Here is a 15,643-nt window from a genome sequence, read left to right as displayed (position 1 = left end):
GACAAGAATTGGGGCAGAAATTGACCGTTGAGGTTATAAAGATCTCTTCAAAGGATGAATATGATTCTTTTGAAATCTGCAATACTACCGGTATCGAATCTACACCTAGGCTTGGCGAAGTACGAGGAGAAGGAATGATGCAACTTGATTTCTCATCTCAGCAAGTTGATGCTGCAAATGGTTCTATGAATGGTATCCATGAACAGCAGAATGGAAGTGTTGGATCTACACCTAGGCTTGCAAAAGCACAAGGAGGAGAAGGAATGATGCAACTTGATTTCTCATCTCAGCAAGTTGATGCTGCAAATGGTTCTATGAATGCTATCCATGAACAGCAGAATGGAAGTGCTAGATCTACACCCAGATTTGCAAAAGCACAAGGAGGAGAAGGAATGATGCAACTTGATTTCTCATCTCAACAAGTTGATGATGCTGCAAATGGTTCTATAAATGGTATCCATGAACAGCAGAATGGAAGTGCTGGATCTACACCCCGGTTTGCAAAAGCACAAGGAGGAGAAGGAATGATGCACCTTGATTTCTCATCTCAACAAGTTGATGATGCTGCAAATGGTTCTATGAATGCTATCCATGAACAGCAGAATGGAAGTGCTGGTTCTACACCCCGGTTTGCAAAAGCACAAGGAGGAGAAGGAATGATGCACCTTGATTTCTCATCTCAACAAGTTGATGATGCTGCAAATGGTTCTATGAATGCTATCCATGAACAGAGTGACAGTGAAGTGACTAATGTGAAAAAGCGAAAGTCAAGTCGTACTTTAAAAAGCAAACTTGGAATTACTCGTGAGGATATTGAACAAAATTCTTGGAGGAGTCTTAAGGATGCTGCAAAAGTTCTTCAAGGTAATTCTTAACTGTAGCTCTTCTCTAGATCAGAATTGAATTCAAATTTGGTTAAAGTGTGTTGAATCTGTTGATTTTCTTCTTTCTTTCTGATACTTGCAGTTAGCCGATCTACGTTGAAGCGTATATGTAGGAAGTGTGATATTGACAGATGGCCATCTCGTAAAGCAAGAAAGGTTAATCAAGCCTCTGCTGAACAGAGAGTTGTTCAGCCTTCTACTGAAAATACTGCAGAACAACACCGGCCAGACACAACAAGGCTAGGAGATGATAGTAGCATCTGGGTGAAAGCAGAATATCAAGGAGACACCATGAAGTTTAGACTTCCATTGTCAGCCCATAAATTCAACTTGGAGGAGAAAGTTGCACAACGATTGAATCTACCGATTGGAAGTTTTAAAATTCAGTATCAGGATGAGGAGAATGAATGGATTTGGATAGCCTGTGATGAAGATTTGAGTACCTGTACGAGCACGTTAAGCTCACTAGGTAGGACAACAATTAGAATGTTGGTCAGGTGATAGCATATTTATGAGCCTTTGTATAATTAATCTATTTTTTAAGCCTATGGTGCTCTAGTCTGCTGTAGCTTCCAAAAACCTGCATTTTTAGGATCATTGACTAGATAAATATGGCAGATGAAGAAGATGCCTCCCACACTTCAATGATCCTAGTGCGTTGTGTCCGGTCCACTATATAGAACTTCTTTTACTTTGGTTTAAAAAAAAAAAAAAGTGGACAATTTTGACTAAAAGTGCTTCAAATGAAAAAATGAACTGAAGTTAAATGAGGAAACCCTTTCCAAGGTGTGGCAACTAGATTATTATCATTATCACACTTGCCTCGTTTGAGTTAACATTTATTCTGGGATTGTAGTTGCCACATGTTCTCGAATTACTTAAATTTCAATTTGTTTTGTATGATTAAGAACCATTAATTTCTTTGATTGTATTGATATGATTGAGAAAAACTAAGTGAATGATTTCTAGGCTAGATAAAGAGTATCGGTAGAATAAAATGTTTCTTTTTCATTAAAATAAACATTTGAAATTAAAAATTTTACAGTACTTATGTTTCGGTGGGAAAAAAAAAAACTTCCAGCAAAATTTTTTTTGTTTTGTTTCATCACCCTAAATCGAATCCTTGGCTAAATTATATTTAAGATGGCTACTGGAAGTGCAGAAAAATTGGTTTTTTTTTTAACCTTTTGGGATCAACCTGGATTTTTTCTTTGTGTTAGTCATATTTGTAGTGTGTGATGTCCGGAAATTGTGATTTGAGGGAATTACTTAAAATTAACAAAAGTATATTGTTGAGGAGAATCTAAACAGGAGATAGCAATAGATATTGAAGAATTAAAATAGCTCAAAAAACTAGCAAAAAAGGAATAGAGAGTTGGGAGCTGTCTAAACTCTAAAGGATACATATATATACATATATATATATATATATGTATAAACCTTATCCAGGGGAATTGTTGCAGGCAACAGTTAAAAAAAAATTGACATATACTATTGGATGTAACAATTTCAGAGACAAAACACAAATAATAAATATGCCAACATTCATAACAAAACTCAAATATAAATTTCAATATTGTTTATTTTTAAATAAGTCTACTTTTAAAAATGCATGTATGAGCAAAAAAAAAACGAATGCTAAAATTGTTGGACCCATTTTCTCTTTTTTTTTTCATACCAAGGGCCTGGGCTTCCTCGCTGAAAATTTGGAGCCCAAGACACACTACATCCTTACATTGTAGCCCACTTCCCATCAATTCCCATCCCATAATAAAAGAACAACGTTTAAGGCATCAAAACGAACGCAAACTTCTCCTTTGCAGCCGCCAAGTGGTAGTATGGGGAATAATTATAGTAAGAAGCAACTCGTTCTTATAATATAGTAGTTAAACTAGAGGTATTTTGGCTGTGCTTTGCCCTTAGAAGTTTAGTTAAACATAGAGCAATACATCTTTTTGGTAATATAGGAGAAAATTTGAGCATCAAAACAATTAAAATTTGCTACAAAGAGAAATTTCATTTATGAAGTTAGTCCCCTATTTATTGTGATTAAGACAAAGATTTTCAAACCGATACTATGTGTGCATAATAATACCCAAAAAAGGAGAGATAATAAGTACACTACATTGTCAATTTAATAGCAGCATAACTTTAATTGTGACTAAACCAAAAGTAGTCATAATACTTTAGCAGTTTAATAATTAGAAAAAGTTTAGAAAGTCGCCAAGATCTGTCACAATTTTTAACATCAATAAAACATACAAACTTGCACATTTTTCTATCCTTTTCAAAACATACAAATGTACACATTGTTTTTTTTTTTTTGTCTTTTTCAGAGAAAAAGTGAGCTGTTATGCCATCCATTTAAATCCTTTTTATAGCAGTACAAACAGGTGATAACATTATCTGCCAAAAAGCTTGAGAATACAAATAGCATTATTAGATAAAAATATGAGCTGCCATGTTTGCAAATGTACATGTACAAATTCGAAACTAACCATTTGTTTGATAGCAAAAATATCAAGATTGAATTTTTTAACAATTTTTTTTGTCGAATCACACTCTAGGCTAAAAGTCTCAATTTTAACTTCCACCACCAATTGCGATTCCTTAACAACAGTAATCAATTTCCACCACCAATTGCAATTCCTTAACAACAGTAATCAATTCAGCTACTTGAGTTTATAAAAATTTATCAATTCCTTCAGACAAATAGTCATGATATACCCAATTCTACATCTAGCTTATATTGTCATTAGGGACAACAAAAATGATTAAAAATACAAATTTATAGAACCAACTTAAGCAAATGATTTTAAAATCTAATTTTACACTTCTTTTCTTCTCAAACTATAATACCATGAAAATAAACCACCTATCATGGATACAAGTCAGTAACCCAAAATGAAGAGCTTATATAAATATTTTATTCATATCCTAAATTGCTGCCCCAACAATTCCTTTACATATCATCCTTCTCATTTAATAAATAACCATTTTTTGCTACTAAGAAACTTTAAATAAATCAAAATATGAAAAATATAATTATCTATCTATAAATTAAGAGACTTTGATTAATTTTAAATTCAATAGACCTCTCTATTTCCTTCCTAGTCATCATTCACCTTGATCTTCACTCGAAGTGCCAAACAAGTTGCTGATAAACCGTGGATGTATTGCAGTATGGAACTGCTAAAATTATAGCAGGCCATATTCAAAGGTAGATAACGAGCTCTGAGCATTAACTCTACATCACAGAAACAGTAAAAGCAATGGCAAACCCAAGGCTTTAATGACAGCCTCCACCACATCCAGCACTAAGAGAATTGCCTTGGCTAGACTAAGATTCAAAGCCTTAGAGCCCGGCAAGGAACAAGCGAGAACAAAACAAGCTGCCCAAGAATGTTGAGACTTCTTGCAGCTGGGATTGGTGATGTGAAAAATCGGTTTTTTTTAACCCTTCGGATCAACCTGGATTTTTTCTTTGTGTTAGTCATATTTGTAGTGTGTGATGTTCGGAATTTGTGATTTGAGGGGATTACTTAAAATTAACAAAAGTATATTGTTAAGGAGAATCTAAATAGGAGATAGCAATAGATATTGAAGAATTAAAATAGCTCAAAAATCTAGCAAAAAAGCAAAAACATTAGAAAAAAATTTATTGCTAATACACAAAATTAATAAAGAAAATGTTTGATTTATCTAAGAAGTGCCAATGGACATTCATTGAGAGGGATTTTCAGAAAAAAGTGAAATAAAAATTAAAAAGTATTTCCTTTTAAAAAAGGTAACAATAAATGCAAATATGTGTACATAATAGAAGCCAATAATAACACAAGACAGCACGAAATATGTATTATACATGTATGAACCGATGATAACAGGTAAGGAGTGATGATTGGCTATGCAGTTCTATCATTTGGTGACAAAAAATGCATTGAAAATATGTCCATGAAAATACGTATCTATGATGCCCTTTCTTACGGTTCTTCCGGTTCCAGTCTTCATGGTAAAAGTAAATGAAAGCATTGAGAAATTCTTCATCGATCATGTACATAAACTTTGCAAGTGACTAAACCTACAAATAAACTTAAAACCCAATAACTCATCCAATCAATCCATTAATCTTGTATACACTGTCAGTGTATATACTACCACTGTTAGATATATGATGCATGTATAAAATTTGAATTTGAAATGTAAATTTTATTCATATGTCATTCATCCAATCGTGATAGTGTATCTAAAGAACGAATATGTTAATCTTTTTTTGACGCTTAGTTCTCCTCTTCTCCAATCAGGGCTCAATCTTTTTTTTCCCCCATTTATGGGCTATTCAAATGTAATTGGACCTTACACCAGACCCAATATTGTAATAATAAGACGGCCATCATACATCATTAAAGGTTCACAGCTGGTGATTCTAATTCAAACTTATTTCAAGCCATCCATTATGGAGTAACTCAAAATCCACCAACTTCATCTTTATGCAAAGTTGAAAGTACGGACTTAGGAATTCGTGGGAGATTGATATGAAGAACCCAACATAGGAGATTGAATAATCTCTTTCACTTAAAGAGTTAAATCCTAATTAGTGTACAATTTCACGACGCTTTCGGCTCTTGCTTTTGATTTGCTTCCAGTTCCAGGTTGTTTCGCTTGCAAAATTCTTGGCTTCAGTCCTATTTCTCTAGTCATCCATTGACTAAAAAATATGCACGGATAACCCATGTAGAACCTTTTTTGGCCTATTGAACAATTGGGACCACTTTCCTATTGGTTGCACATGTACCATCTTGGTTCTAGCTTTTGCCTTTTGCTTGCTTCCATGTTACTTCGCTTTTTTTTATTTCTTCTAGCCGGTCCTTTTCTCAAAACCTATAAATTGCTCTCTAAAGCCATGTTTATGTGCAAAGCAAAAAGATAATAATGCCCTCATTATGAGGATTGTGTCTAATAATTTTTTTTTTTCATTATTGTTCTTTCTTCTTCTTCTCCTTTTTCCTTATTATTTTTACATCTTTTTTCCTCGTCTTCTAATCCTAATTCTGTGTATGAACTTCAATAATAATAATGTGTTAAAAAATTTCCTTTTGTGGGCAAATAACTTTCTTACTAAAAATATTTGGTCATTATTATTTATCACAAGATAACAAATAGCATATAGTAACAATTTCAAGTATTTGCTATTGATAATGATCACTTCTCATGCTTCAATTTTTATTAAAAAAAATAGAAATTACTATTTGAATTCTCACAATGTTTTAGGATAACTAAAAAATTTTTTTATAAGAAAATGCCGCAACTTCCTAGTGACGTATGGGCCTGATGAGCATCAACTTTGTTCCTCGATCTGTAAGGCATCTTATGTGGGGTCCTGAATAGGGGAAAGTGCCAGAGATTAATCTTTTCCCATAAACGACAGCTAACTTCTTCACGAACTGTTGAAATTTGAGCCTTTCGAACCTATTGAACTGTTTGAACCCTTGGGGCTTTGGCTGTTGTTTGGTTCCTCGTTGTTTCGCTTGTCAGTCCCTTTTCGACCATTGACTTTGAAGTCTTCGACTGTGTGTTGTGTATAAATATATATATAACACACAGTATTAGTTTCCTATACAGAAGATAAATAAAAGGGATAATTGCAGAAACCTCCCCTGAGATTTCTGACATTTGCACTGACCTCCCCTGTAGTTTAAAAAATTACACTGACCTCTCTGAGGTTACTAATCCTTTGTAAATTTAGTCCAAACGATTAAAATATTATTTTAAGGAGTGAAATTAGAATTTTGTACCAAACTTGCCCTTTGTACTACATATCCAATGAATGACAAAGTAATATAAATCAATTAACAATTAATAAACTTTAAGGAATATAATTTATGGGCAAACACGTATTACTCATTTAAAATACAGATTTTTTACGCGTATTTTACTTTCAAACATTTAATTTATGATAAATATATCAATATTTGTAAGTAAAATTCAAAAAGTGTTACAGTAATATTCTTGAAAAAAGGAAATTGGTAATTTATTTATTTAATATAAATTAAATATTTTTTTAAAAAATGAAATGACCCATAAAGTATTAATTTTTTATGACTTTCATCCATTATATGAGTAAAGTATTCGCTTTTTATGTGCATTTTATTCATTTAATTTATGTTAAATATATAAATGTTTGTAACTAAAATTGAAAAAGTATTATATTAATATTTTTATGGAAGAGAGATTGGTAGGTTTTGTATTTAATAAAAATTAAATATTTGAAAGTAAATACAAATCTGTATTTGAGCGTAATATTTGTATTAAATTAAATGTTTGAAAGTAAAATGCCCGTAAAGAACTGGTATTTTAAATAGTTACCGGCTCTTTATGGGCAAACACGCATTACTCATTTAAAGTACCGACTTTTTAAGGATATTTTATTTTCAAACATTTAATTTATGATAAATATATCAATGTTTGTAAGTAAAATTCAAAAAGTGTTACAGTAATATTCTTACAAAAAGAAAATCGGTAAGTTATTTATTTAATATAAATTAAATATTTTTTTTAAAAAAAGAAATGACCCAGAAAATATTAATTCTTTATGGCTTTCATTTATTACATGAGTAAAGTATTGGCTCTTTATGGACATTTTATTCTGAATTATTTAATTTATGTTAAATACATAAATGTTTGTAACTAAAATTGAAAAAGTGTTATATTAATATTTTTACGGAAGAGAGATTGGTAGTTTTTGTATTTAACAAAAATTAAATATTTGAAAGTAAATACAAATCTATATCTAAATGTAAATATTTGTATTAAATTAAATGTTTGAAAGTAAAATACCCATAAAGAGCCGGTATTTTAAATAGGCAATGCGTATTTGTCCATAAACTATATTCCTTAAAATTTATTAATTGTTATTGATTTGTAGTACTTTGTCATTCATTGGACATGTAGTACAAATGACAAATTTGGTAAAAAATTCTAATTTCACTCCCTAAAACAATATTTTAATCGTTTGGACTGAATTTGCAAAGGCTTAGTAACCTCAGGGGAGCTTAGTATAATTTTTCAAACTATAGAGGAGGTCAGTGCAAATTTCAGAAATCTCAGGGGAGGTTTCTGCAATTATCCCTAAATAAAATAGATGTAGTAGTAAGCAACTGAGAATCGGGGAACGGGATCGATCCAGAAGATATAGCAAGTTTTCTCCTGTACAAAACTACAAATGGCCATAATGGAAGCTCAAACTTCTCCCTCCCCTCCTTTTTCTACGGAAGGTTTGGCGCCTTGTCAACTATCATACTCCCATTCATTTAACAATTTTTATCACTGGTGGGTATTCTGGAGCACATGCGGCGATGACGAAGGATGCTGCGGGAAGCCTCATCATCTCTCAGCCAGTAAGTATTTATGGAGTTCTTCCAATAATCTCTCATATATATATATATATATAATATGTATGTATGTATTTGTGGATATTTTTGTTGGACTTTTTATCGCAATTAAATTTGTCATAGCTATATATAGTCCGACTCTGATAAAACTCCTGGGGAATAAATTCGCTAGAAAAATTTATCACAAACAATTCTAGTAACTAATTAGTTTGATGACAAATTCTAGTAGCATATGTATGTATGTACGTATGTGGATATTTTTGTTGGACTATTTATCACAATTAAATTTGCTAGACTATTCTAGTAACTAATTAGTTTGATGACAAATTAAACGATTGTTAGAAAGATACGAAGGCTTGGGCCTCCCAATTGGAAGGTACTTAAAGCTCTTCAATTAATCTTTGGGAAAATTATACACGGATACATCATCAGATGTGTAGATTTATGTTGGAAGGCTCTCTCAAAGTATAATTTGGAACTTTTCTAAACTGCGATTTGGTCAAAGCTTATGATGGATCATGAGTACATATGAATGGTACAATTGATAAATCAGTACAATAGTACTAGCAAGCACCCAATATTTTTTACGGATTTTCCTATTGCAGCTGCTGACGGTGCCGTGATTAAGGACAAGATCATACGTTTGCTAGAACTTCTTTATGACGCACTTCCGCCGGATTGTCTAGTTCAGTTTTGGGGTTTAGTGACAACTGGGGACAAAACGTATTTGACAACTTGTGACCAGCCTTTTGCTCTCCATTACTATGTCTCCCACTTCAATGATCAAGACGTCGAGAAACTATGTGAATACAGGAAGCACTGTTTGGGGTACTTAATACCCGTGGATGATGATCATGAGATTGGTCCCCCTGGTCGGGTGTTCCGCAGTGGGTTGCCTGAATATGCATGGGATGTGAGTCATTACACTAGTAGAGAGTATCCTCAACGTGATTATGCGGTCGGCCGTGTTGACCAGTACTGGGCGTTGCCAATCTATCATCATCCTAGTCGGCACCTCCCCATTGGTGTACTGGAAATTGTATCACCATATGAGTTTAGCGGATTACCTCAATATCAGGTTCTGGAGAATCTTCAGGTTCGACTTTTCTCTTTTTAAGTTGCTTAATTACTTCTTTCCTATTGTTAACAACGACCTGGTGGTGGTGTTTATGATTTATGAGTTATAATTATTAGTATAATTTTTATCAATAAATTAGATAATGCATATGAGATGGGTGCAGACTCCCTCCCTTATACAAAAAAGAGGAACTTAGAGGACGAAACCCAGGCCGTAAGTAATTCGTTTGTGATGACTAATTTAAAGATAACTAATTAATTTATTATTTGAACTAGGTGCTGCATACAGGGGTAATTTATAACATAACCAACCATTGTCCTGTGTGTTATGTAGTGCAAGATTTGTGGTAGCATAACATTCGTGATTTAAGCTTTTATTGAACTCAGGACCAAACAAAATTTGGCACTTAATAAGAATTTCATGATAAATCTAATCTAACCTGAATAGGGGTGATGCTTGGCATGAATTTTGTATATCTCCGTGTCCTTTACAAATTTGGGGATAAATTGTTGTTTTCAGTTGTTAGGCGGTAGTAGGAGAGGTGTTTTTATAAATTAATCTAATGAAAGGTCCCTTTTGCAATGTGTCAATAATCAATTTTTTAACTATTTATAACTGCGAAAACTATGGTGACCGTCACTCTAATATTAATCTTCTCTTTTTAAGTTATTTTTTAAGCGAAAGAAGTTGTTTCTAAAAAATCTATGGCGTTTGAAGGAGCTTTTGGCTTTTCGGAACTTCTATACCATAATTAGTTGAGTAAACATACAAAGAGCCTGTCTTATTGGTTTTTTCCCTTTTTTTTTGTGTGGGTGCAAATTAGAGCTGGCAATTTGTCCCAAGTCCCAATGGGCTACCCATGCCCAAAGGAACTTTGGGCGGGATGGGTATTATAATTTGGTATTGGGTTTAAGTTGGGACACATCCCAACTATACCCATTAATGAATGGGAAAGGATGGGAAATACTTGGGTACCCATTGGGCTCAAATGGCAAGGGCTCCGTTTGGATTAGCTGTTTTTGGTAGGTGTTTTTGAAATATTTTATTGTAGCAGTGTATATGAAAAATTTTTACTATAAATTTTTTTTGAAATATTTGATATATTAATATGGATGGGATGTTTCTTGAGTTATTGTATATTACTGTAACATTGTATTTGAAAAACTTATTTTTTGAAAAAAAAGTCAATCCAAACGGAATCGTAGATTCAAAAATTATCTTTAACAATTTTTATAGTCATACCAGCGAATATAATCTAGTAGTCTTCCTAGTCATTATCCACAAGAATTTCCAGCATTTCAGTTAGTTTAGACCTGTCATCCTTGGACAATGATAAGGATAAATATTCAACATCCTAAGGACCTTGGCCATCTTGATATATGTTGGAATATGGCTGTATATCTATCTTTTCCTTTATTTGTTAATCCAATTTTTGGTGGGAATCTTGAGTATAAAGCACTTGCATGTTTATTTAATAAAACTAAAAGAAATTTAATAAATCAAAAATATTAAAATTATATAAAAATAAAAAATGAATTAAAGGAAAAAAAATATGTAGAAAATGGATTTGGGTATTGGGCGGGATCAATCTAAACCCATCCCAAAATGATCCCGCCCAAGTTAGTCCCAAAACACATATGGGTAAGGTTGGGCCCAAACCCATATGACTCGGTTCCATCTCAAACCCAAGCAAATCCCGCCCATCCCGCCCATTTTGCCACCTCTAGTGCAAATCCGTTGTTGTCAAACGGTCTTTAAAAGCCAAAGCAAACACTTTGAAACTTGTAAATAACACTTTAATTTATTTAAGGCGCATGTATAATATATTTGTCAAAATCTAATACAGGAGGTGAATCTGACAACTACTTGTATAAGACTCGCGGAAGCAAGTTCATGTGAGTACCTCAAGTATTTTTTTTTTCTCCTTTTATACTGCATAATCTTGGCTGAAGCTTTAGGCTATTCATTCCATGCTAATATTTTTAAGCCATTCCTCTACAGGTCAACCTGGAGAAATTACTACAATTGACGAAGCATTGAGGAAGGTGAGGAAAATATGTGGACTGGGTTGTGGTGATACTGAAATTTGGACTACTTCTGGAGAAATACTGAGTTCTCGTCATGGCTTGGATTTTATTCGGAAGGGACAAGGGGTAGTTGGGAGAGCATTCTCATCCAAAAGTGCATGCTTCTGTAGGGATATAAGAGAATTAAGCATAACAGAGTACCCGTTGGTAGTCAATGCACGATCCTGTGAGTGCTCTGCCTGTTTTGCAGTTTGTTTGCAGAGCTCTTGCTCGAACAATTGCATCTACGTATTGGAGTTCTTTTTACCTATGTGTGAAGAAGATCCTAGGACATTGTTGAACAGCATAATGGAGAAATTGAAAAATCACCTCAGAAGTTCTTTTAAGATTGCTTCAGAACAAGAATTGGGGCAGAAATTGACCATTGAGGTTATAAAGGTCTCTCCAGAGGATAAATTTGATTCTTTTGAATTCTGTAGTACTACTGGTATCGAATCTACACCTAGGCTTAGAGAAGTACAAGGAGTAGAAGGAATGATGCAACTTGATTTCTCATCTAAACAAGTTGATGCTGCAAATGGTTCTATGAATGGTATCCAAGAACAGCAGAACGGAAGTGTTGGATCTACACCTCGGCTTGCAAAAGCACAAGGAGGAGAAGGAATGATGCAAGTTGATGCTGCAAATGCTTCTATAAATGGTGTCCATGCACAGCAGAGTGGGATTGTTGGATCTCCACCTAGACCAGAACACGAGCAGGGCTTTGTCAACATATCATATCAAGAATTAAATCTTGCAGGATTTTATGTTGCACAAAATTCTATGAATGGTATTTATGAACAGCAAAATGGAGTTGTTAGATCTTCAACTGGACAGGGTCTCATGCAAAACATGGTCAGCATAGCACATGATGAACCAATTGTGGAAGATCCTCAAAGAGATGGTGCTAGTATAGAACAGAGGGACAGTGAAGTGACTAATTTAAAAATGCAAGAGCCTAGTTGTACTTTAAAAAGTGAACTTGGAATTACTCTTGAGGTTCTTGAACAAAATTCTACGAGAAAACTTGAAGATGCTGCAAAAAATATTGGAGGTAATTCTTAATTGTAGCAATTCTCTGGAATAGAATTGAATTCAAATGTTGGTTAATGCATGTTGATTTGCATCTGGATCTGGTTGGAAAGATCTAGTTTACATGTTGTGAAGGCTTTTTCCTTAACTGACGTTTTCCTTTCTGAAATCTGCAGTTAGTCGATCTACATTGAAGCGTATATGTAGGGAGTATAGTATTCGCAGATGGCCCCCTCGTAAAGCAAGAAAGGTTAATCAAGCATTTGCTGTACAGAAAATTGTTCAACCTTCTACTGAAGATACTCGTGAACACCACCGGTCAGATGCAACAAGGCTAGAAGATGATAATGGCATGTGGGTGAAGGCAGAATATCAAGGGTGCATGATAAAGTTTAGACTTCCATTTTCTGCCCATAAAATCCATTTGGAGGAGAAGGTAGCACAGCGACTGAATCTAGCAGTGGGAAGTTTTAAAATTGAGTATCAGGATGAAGATAATGATCGGATACGGATAACCTGTGATGAAGACCTGAGTACATCTATAAGCACATTAAGCTCGCTAGGTAGGACTACAATCAAAATGTATGTTATCTCCACATCCTTGCATTGATTTTCATTCCTTTCACAAGTCTTGCAAGTTATAGATCGTAGAAGGCCATGCTTATAGGCCATTGATAATGATGGGTACAAAGCAGATGTAGAATTACTAGCCTAGAAGAATGAAAGGTTTATGCACGTTTTTGTCCTTTATATATTCAGCAGTCGCTAATGGAAATTGTGCACGGAGCAAAGAAAGGAAAAAGTGTAATAAATTAGAGCATCTGCTACATATTCTTGTCTCAGGGGAAATTAAAAAAGAAAAAAAAATGGAATTTCATCAAGAAATTGGTTGTTTTGGGTCCCAAAGCCCCAAGGCCAAGTCTATCTGCTGAACGCAGGACAGACCAACACTTGTGGTTATCACTTATGACTGGTTGTTGTGTATGCATCTAGATTTAGATGCTTTCAATTCAGTGATTTTTCCCTATTCATTGATCATTGGTCAGCAATCACTTTTTCACATACATCCTTGTATGTGTGCATGTTCTAGGAGCTGTGCTAACTACATTTGTGTATGATGTGCTGATACTCTTTGTGGCAGAAAATTTAAAAATCTCGCTAGCATTTTTGTCAAAGGATGTAAACTTCAAATGTTCAAGATTCATAATTGCCTTAAACAATCATTTTTGTCATGATACAAGAATTGATGTGCTTAGAATTGGAGCTTTTCAAAAAAAAATTATACAATTCATAGCTTACTGTTTTTGAATTGTTGGAATACGTAGAGTTTCAAAACAGAGCGATCCTTTGTTTTGCCATTGAGAAAACAGTTCTAAAGCAGCCATTAAAGGAGACATAATAATTAAATGATAAGGGAAAATACTAGAGAAAATGCATTACCAGAAAACAAACAATATAAAAAATCGCTCTCTTCTGGTAATTTTTTGTTAGATTTTTTACCGGACATAAGGTATACAAAAAAATTGGTAAAATTGTTCCTTGTGTGTTGTTATCCCACCTTATGTACTTCATTGTTTAGAAAAAAATGAAAAAAAAAGATAAAAAGAAGGAAGAGAAACACATTGCTGAAACTGCCAAAAAAATTTTGTTCTTCAAGTTCTTAATTTAGTCCTCAAATTTAGAAGGACGCATTTTGTTCCATGTCATGATATGGATATATGTCAAATTAGTCCTTATGCCTATATCTCACCAGGTAGGCCAGGGGAATCACACCCGTCTCAAGTCTCAACTCACAAATCGCTAGAAACGGTTAATGGCACAAATGAATCAACCTCCTCTAAAGGAGTTGGCCACCATAGTTTTTGGAGTGGGAGGTTAATGGTTCAAATCTTGTTTTCCATCAAAAAGTTGTCACTTAATGTGGTTTCTTCAATGATAGTTTAGTTCCCGTCGATTCTCGATGACCCTATGGGGTCACATCCCTATATTCGAGTAGGACTAGGAGTAGAAATAGGTGTAAATGGTGACAATAAACCAAAAAAAAAGGTTAATGGCACAAATGGACCGAATTGATGTAATTTAGACCTTTTGTTTTTTGCTTGAGGATTTTACCTTATTAATCCATGCTGGACCAAAATAACATGGTTTGATCTATACGGAATCGGACAGGTATGGTTGAGTTAGATACAATTAGGTACAGTTGTTATATTTCATTCACAACTTTGTGTACATTTAAAGATGCGATTGTATTTATATATTGCATTAGTGTATAAGAATAAATTTTGTGAGAACAACAAAATTATATAAGAGAACCCATATTATGCAAAAAATACAGCAGTTGGACAATTGCATTAAAATTCTAAGCGCACTTACCCCTGATCCCTATGTATATCATGAACAACTAACTATGGTTACAAAACCCTCGTCCATTTCAATTCTCATTTGTGGTCTTTCTGTTATTATTTCAGTTCCTCAAAAACTTGAACTCTTTTTTTTCTTCTTCTTTTTTTTAAGTGCAAGTGGAGGTCTCAAATTTGAGATCTCTTACTTGCACTCTCTTCGGTATCACCTAATTCATTCTTCCCTGAACTCTCATTTTCAATCATTATGTTATTTCAATCCCTCAAAAATTTTGTATGATCTTTTAAGATAGAAAGATGAGTTATTGCATGATCTTTGAAGATAGAAATATGAGTCAGTATCTTTTAAGAACCAAAATTTTTTATAGATTTGAGATCTCTTACTTGCACTCTCTTCTGTATCACCTAATCCATTCTTCCCCTGAACTCTGATTTTCAATCATTATGTTATTTCAATCCCTCAAAAATTTTGTATGATCTTTTAAGATAGAAAGATGAGTTATTGCATGATCTTTGAAGATAGAAATACGAGTCAGTATCTTTTAAGAACCAAAAATTTTTATAGATTTGAGTGACTGAATTAATACTGTTTACTTATATATGTAAAGGATTATTATAGCAATTCTCCAAAAAAAAAAGAGGTTATAATCTAGTCAAATTAGTCTTACTGAGTCCCTGTTTATTTACAAATCGATGGAGAAATAATCATGCATGCTTTTGGTTGCTTTTGGCCGAGTAAAAGTACGGACTCCACATATAAAAGTAAAATCTTGTGAAGAAGGCAAATATTAATATTGTGATTTACAATGCAGGACCATTTTTAGCGATTCCTTTG

The 15,643-nt window shown here is 33.7% G+C and overlaps 1 protein-coding gene across 1 annotated transcript; it reads left to right on the top strand.

Annotated features, from left to right (window-relative positions):
- The first annotated feature begins 8,045 nt into the window (after positions 1–8,045).
- Positions 8,046–13,333, top strand: LOC113696160 (protein NLP7-like). Its single transcript, XM_027215534.2, has 5 exons — positions 8,046–8,278; positions 8,878–9,368; positions 11,197–11,245; positions 11,352–12,470; positions 12,625–13,333. The coding sequence occupies exons 1-5, from the start codon at positions 8,104–8,106 to the stop codon at positions 13,056–13,058; spliced, it is 2,268 nt and encodes a 755-aa protein (XP_027071335.1). The 5' UTR covers positions 8,046–8,103; the 3' UTR covers positions 13,059–13,333.
- Positions 13,334–15,643: the final 2,310 nt, after the last annotated feature.

The sequence above is a fragment of the Coffea arabica genome, chromosome 6e, assembly GCF_036785885.1.
Source record: "Coffea arabica cultivar ET-39 chromosome 6e, Coffea Arabica ET-39 HiFi, whole genome shotgun sequence".
Lineage (NCBI taxonomy): Eukaryota > Viridiplantae > Streptophyta > Magnoliopsida > Gentianales > Rubiaceae > Coffea > Coffea arabica.
Note: the sequence above shows the minus strand (reverse complement) of the source record. Positions and strands in the feature narration are given on the sequence as shown.